Here is a 6,827-nt window from a genome sequence, read left to right as displayed (position 1 = left end):
TCAAAATATGTAGAATAAGAGTTTTGTGCTTATCCCCTTCAGCCGACAAACCTCCTTGAAAGTGAGCACCTCATACGTATACAAGAGTAAAGTACCAGTTAAAATACAGATAGCGAATTGGTTTTAGTCTTAAAATGTTCCTTAATTTATATGTGCTTTCAAAATATGCACAACGAGATTTCCGTCCACTTCGGCCGACCCAAACGTCAGCACCCCATACACACAAGAGTAAAGTTTCAGTTAAAATACAGATAGCGAATTGATTTTAGTCTTAAAATGTTCCTTAATTTATGTGCTTTCAAATTATTTAAAATAAAAGTTTTGTGCTTATCCCCTTCAGCCGACAAACCTTCTTGAAAGTGAGCACCCCATACGTACAAGAGTAAAGTACCAGGTAAAATATAGATAGCGAATTGGTTTTAGTCTTAAAATGTTCCTTAATTTATGTGCTTTCAAAATGTACAGAATAAGGTTTTTGTGCTCATCTCCTTCGGCCGACAAACTTTCCTGAAAGTGAGCACCACTATACTTACAAGAGTAAAGTTCTTACTTTTTTGAAATTAGTGTTTTTTGCATAAATATTGTTATAGGTAAAATTGTTAGCAAAACATGGGATAGTTATCAGTATCAAATATTTGATAGGGAGTAGATGGAAGTAGTACATGCAGGAATAGATAGGAAGAATTAAGGTATACAAGTAAAATAATTTTGTATATAAGTAATATAATTTTATTAATATTTATAAAATTAAATATATGTTTATATACATTTTTAAAGTTATTTAATATGAGTTATGCAAAGTAAATATTGCAAAGTTGCTAAACGTTATGGAGAATTTTTCACTGAGATTCTGAATAATATATAAATACATATAAGTAAACATATGTTTAACTAATTTTTAACATTCTCTTTTTAATAATAGAAACAAAATGTAATTTTTAAAATTAGTTAATCTTTAGTAAACTTTAATATGTATTTATATACCGGCCGAAGGAGATGAGCACAAAAACCTTATTCTGTACATTTTGAAAGCACATAAATTAAGGAACATTTTAAGACTAAAACCAATTTGCTATCTGTATTTTAACTGGTACTTTACTCTTGTACGTATGAGGTGCTCACTTTCAAGAAGGTTTGTCGGTTGAAGGGGATAAGCACAAAACTCTTATTCTACATATTTTGAAAGCACATTAATCGAGAAAAATTTTAAAACCAGAATTATTTTGCTTTCTGTATTTTAACTGATACTTTACTCTTATATCAGTAGTATATAGATCTTTTTTTACGTATATCTTTTAAACTATTACAGATAGACTAATTTTGTTTGAGGCATTTGAAAGCACATAAAAAGCACATAATTCTAGCATATTGAGTTTTTTATTTTATATGTAATTTTAATGATTGGGGGTGCTAGCTTACGTTAAGCCAGTACCCCCACTTTCAATTGCGATTTACCGCGAAACCGCTCGAGCACAAAAATCGTGAATAGAGCACATAATTAGCACATAAAGAGCACTTAATTTCTGTATATGTGTTATTCCGATTTTTTATAGGGGGGGGGTGCTAACTTAACAGACATTATTTATCGATTCAATGAGACTGATATATCGACTAGTAAATCTATTTCTGAGATTTCCTTATTAAATTATTTAAGCTTCATTAACTATTTATTAAACAATTATACCAAGTACCTTTATATATTATAAATATTATTATTTATAACATGTAAATATAATGAACCAAATTTTTGACATACGTTTATCATTTTAATCTCTCTCGGCCTCTTTTAGTTCTTTATCAATTCGTCGACCAATCTATGAAGTAATGAAAATGTTACCATTGTACAATTGCAATTAGTGAGCAAGTTTGGTTACAATGGAGAGTGGACAGCTGCACGAGGTACGCACTTCGGACGGTATATCTTGGAAATGTGTGTGTGTGTGTGTGTGCGTGTGCGTGTGCGTGTGCGTGTGCGTGTGCGTTTGCGTGCGTGCGTGCGTGCGTGCGTGCGTGCGTGCGTGCGTGTGTGTGTGTGTGTGTGTGTGTGTGTGTGTGTGTGTGTGTGTGTGTGTGTGTGTGTGTGTGTGTGATGCACGGCCTTCTGTGTAGCTCGGCGTGTTATATATAAATCGTTCCTGGGCCGTAGAAAAGCTTAGGTAAAGAAAGTGCATTTCCAATAAAAGCATTTATATCACATGTGCGTCGAAAATGGCCCATTTCTTGCGCGCCATCTGTACACGAAATAACCAATTGCACACACGAGAAATTTCTCACTATATTTACGCACGTGTGCGGGAAATCTCACTAGAAAAGTACTTCCCACACGACGCATTGCCAACACTCTTCTTACTTTTCTCAATCCGACGCTAGCCACGCTATTGGACGGAGATTTTCATCCAATAGCGTGGCTAGCATCACCACATCTCCGTCCAATAGCGTGGCTAGCATCGCCACACTCGCATGTTCTTAACGACATCTCGCGGCGCACTACGCGAAACACTACGCGTGTTTCCGTACGCTGCGAGATTTCTACGCGAATTACCACAGCGATACTCAGACATAACTTCAGAAACGCCAGAAACCGAGACCGACTCAATGTAAAATTTCTCGTGTACCCGAAATCGTCGAGGAGTCGCGTAGCGGATGTATATGTGTGTGCACGTGTGTCGCGCGGATTCGCACGCCAGGACGATCGATAAACCGTCCGTCGTCGGGATCGCGTTTTCCGGGAACAAAACGCGAATCGTCGGGAAGCCCGGCACGTGCCGGCTCCGTTCCCTCGAGCTACGAGCCGGCGAAAACCTAATCTGCAAAGGCAACTGCGAAACGGAGACGCTTTGAGCCTACGAGCATTTTGACCCAATTCTTATTGGTCAAGACATTGGACTACTGTGCATACGTAATGTTGTTTCACCTTTCTTATTACATCATATTTGCTCCTGTAATAAACGTTATTTTTATCATAGGCGGGGGGAGGGGCTCCGCCTCTTCCCCCCGCGCCCCTCTCCCCGCCTGCGCCCAGCTTTTCGACTCAGGGGGGCTTTGCCCCTCCCCCGAACCCCCCTACCCGGGGGGGCTTCGCCCCCGTGGACCCCTTTCCCAACTCGGGGGAGCTTTGCCTCCCCTCGTTGGGAGAAATAACCCCCCGCAAGTCCTTCTTTAAGGGCTCGGGGGGGCTTTGCCCTCCCTCGCCCCCTCCTTTTTTGAACTTTAGACGCACTTGTGATATAAAATAGTGTGTGTAACACGTGCGGGTTGAGAATTGGACACGCGTGTGGAATGGACGCACTCGCCTTCGGCTCGTGCGTCACTCCGCACCCGTGTCCAATTCTCAACTTCCCGCACTTGTTACACAAATAATTATTGATTGTTTGATTCCCGAGCGCGAGTACGTTATCGCATAATACACGTGTATTCTTCATATAATTTATAATAGAGCAAAATATGTTTTTTTGAAACAAAGTAAAATCGCGCGCGTGAAGATCTGTACAGATTAAAAATTGTTCTTTTCTCTATCTACGTTCCAGTGTTTGTATTTACCTTAATGAAAATATTGTCAAATATTATCTGCTGTTATATTCCGTTATGTCCTTTTGAAATAGCATTGATTCTGGCGGACGCAGGATACGAGATGTGTGTGTGTGTGTGTGTGTGTGTGTGTGTGTGTGTGTGTGGCTCGGTAATACACGTGGCAATGTATTTTATATATATATATATACACACACACATATATATATGTATATATGTACACACACATTAACACTTATTTAAATATAAAAATATGGATTTAATAATTATTATTTAATAAAAAATTTATAGTAATATATTTATTGCATAATTAATATTTGATAATTTAGGTTTCCATTAATTGATATATTTTAATGTATAAATTAAAAATTATTTGGTAGATATCCTCATTAGTAAGTTTGGAACTAAGGGAGAAAAAGAAATTAATTCTTCCATGAGCCATTGGTTTTTGGGAGCAGTCGATCGGTGCAGAGGTCGCAAAGAAAGAGAGAACAGTGAAAAAACACTCGAAGTAGTGTGTGAATATCACAGACTTTATCGCGTGTGATGTGCGTGATCGCCGTTTTAAGATATCTGTAAGTGTGTTACTTTTTCACGCACGAATAGATGTTTGATTATATTAGCGTGTGTGACTTGTCAAACAGCTGGAGATGTGTAACTTAATTATATGATTTTTAATGCGCCTATAATAAATGTGAAAAAGGGTCGCAGCCACTTTTATACACATACACTGTTAGAAGTAGTATGTGAATATCACACACTTTATCGCGCGTGATGTGTGTCCGCCGTTTTAAGACGTCTGTAAGTGTGTTATTTTTTCACGCACGAATAGATGTTTGATTGTCAGCGTGTGTGACTTGTCAAACAGCTGGAGATGTGTAACTTAATTATGTGTTTGATTTTTAAGGCGCCTATAAATGTGTGAAAAAGGGTTGCAGCCACTTTTATGGACGTGCATATGAAGGCACTTTTTATACGTTTCTTGCCGTACATCGTACGTGATTTTAAATCACGTATATCACGTTATATAATGCGATTATAAACGGCACGTGTAAAAAATGCTTTCACCAAATTACATATATGCGTGTATAAAAGTAACATCTTAGATTTAGAATATGATGACACACAATGAGATATGATATTATTAAAGTAATAGAAGTTTGGTTTATTAAAGTATACAATGAAATTTGTAAGTATATTTGGTATACATTAAATAAAAGGTAAACATGAAAGATAAAATATAAACTGTCTAAAAGATCTCACATGTTTTTTTCCAGACTAAATCAAGAATTTCTTAAACTTAATTATACTTAACTATTACTACTATTACAATATACTACTACTTACTACTTTAATAACACTTAAAAGTAATACACTGAGAATAGTTATTTGTGTAACAAGTGCGGGAAGTTGAAAATTGGACACGAGTGTGGAGTGGACGCACGAGCCGAAGGCGAGGATTTATATATATATATATGTATACAATATATATAAAAATAAAAATTTTTAATAAGAAATAATTAAGAAAGAAAGATGCCAAGCGGATTCTAAATTACGATTTTTGAACATAAAAGTGGCTATAACTCGGAAACGGCTCATTTCTAGACCTATGTTTGTATGAACTTTTTTGCTTGTTTTTGGGTCCCGAATCATCTCCCGAAGTGGAGTAGGCGATTTTTTGGACTGTATATATATATATATATATACACCCATGTGGGAAATAGCTACTGAATTAGAATGTAGTAACATAATATCCAACACATGATACATATAACATATATATCATGTGTTGGATATTATGTTACTACATTCTAATAAAGTATATACATTTATCGATTTAGATCCTCTATCCATTCTTCGTTAATAGCTGATATAATTTTGTTGTTGTCCATCATTGTAATATGATTACCTTTCACATAATGAATTTGCACTTTACCTTCGGTAACCTAAAAATAAATTATATTTTTGTTATAAAAACTTATTATTTTTAAAAATTTATAGTCTTATTTGAAAAATATCTATCCAAATTAGATATTTATTTACCTTATGTAGACCATAATCCTCTTCAGTAACAGAGACAATCGGAAATGTAGGTTTTAGCAATGTTATAGGTGATTTAAGGCGAGGTAATGAAGAAATATCATAATTCTGTATAGCGACTATATGATTGTAAACTGTGAAATACATAAGTTTTTGATTTTCGGTTGTCAATACATTTACCTCGTTCGGGAAGTAAGAATGAAATAGTTTTAATTTTTCTTCCCATGTATTACATTTATTCAACTCTAACGTAAGCTGTAAAGAAAATTTTGTGTGATTAATAATAGTAAATATACCAAAATAACATTTGCCGTTCCATTAGTAATATAATGAAAGATTTGACGTATTTATTATTATTAATCATACAATCTTATTAATCATTTATTGTGCTTTATATCTAAAACTATTATTATTATTTAATTTTAACACATATATATACATGCAAATATGCAAAACATTTTGTTTTATTATTTTAAAATTTAAATACAAATCCCCGAGAAATATTCATGTTACAATAAGTTATTTTTTATGCATATATTGTTATTTTATTTAAATTTATATAAAATTACAATTACATAAATAATTTTTACAGTAAAAAATTAAAATGTTTTTAATAATTTACTAACCGTTTTCTTGTTAATTGTAGTGTACATTTCCAATAAACCAAGTAAGATTATGTTTTGTAACTCTTCTGGCGAAGTACTGTCCAAATATTGATTAGTCCAACATTTCATTTGGTCAGGAGCTCCATCTATTAGTATTAGTTGTCCTGAGAAATCATTAGCTTCTAATAATCTTGCTAATTCGATGGCAATTAAGGATCCGAACGAATAACCCACTATTAGAAATTCCCTTTGATCTTTTATTTTTTTCAATAAGTGCTAAGAAAATAAATATAAATGTATATGTAAGCTATAATAATATAAAAGACTTGTAATTGTTAGATATTACTTATATATATGTATAAATTTATTTAAGAATAATTAAAATAAATATTTTATAAGTAACGTTAATATTCTTACAGGCAGCAAATAAGCGGCTGACTTTATCACTGAATGACTTTCGTCAGGAATATTAAGTAGACCATGTTGCAAACACGTTGCCGAAGATTTGATTTCTGATGCTATAGACTTATATACACTTGAATGTCCTTCGATTCCTGGTAAGAGAAAAACATTGTTCCTACCAATCTCCTTTTTTGTAGCAAGTTCTACAAGAATATCTGGAACAAAATCTGAATCCTTCATTCTTCGAAACAG

General features: G+C 34.2%; 1 protein-coding gene across 1 annotated transcript; it reads right to left on the bottom strand.

Annotated features, from left to right (window-relative positions):
• Nucleotides 1-4,139: 4,139 nt before the first annotated feature.
• Nucleotides 4,140-6,821, bottom strand: LOC139821794 (fatty acid synthase-like). Its single transcript, XM_071793127.1, has 4 exons — nucleotides 6,591-6,821; nucleotides 6,195-6,449; nucleotides 5,572-5,823; nucleotides 4,140-5,474 (listed from the first exon to the last, which is right to left on the bottom strand). The coding sequence occupies exons 1-4, from the start codon at nucleotides 6,813-6,815 to the stop codon at nucleotides 5,358-5,360; spliced, it is 849 nt and encodes a 282-aa protein (XP_071649228.1). The 5' UTR covers nucleotides 6,816-6,821; the 3' UTR covers nucleotides 4,140-5,357.
• Between the last annotated feature and the right edge of the window lie 6 nt (nucleotides 6,822-6,827).

The sequence above is a fragment of the Temnothorax longispinosus genome, chromosome 11, assembly GCF_030848805.1.
Source record: "Temnothorax longispinosus isolate EJ_2023e chromosome 11, Tlon_JGU_v1, whole genome shotgun sequence".
Taxonomy (NCBI): domain Eukaryota; kingdom Metazoa; phylum Arthropoda; class Insecta; order Hymenoptera; family Formicidae; genus Temnothorax; species Temnothorax longispinosus.
Note: the sequence above shows the minus strand (reverse complement) of the source record. Positions and strands in the feature narration are given on the sequence as shown.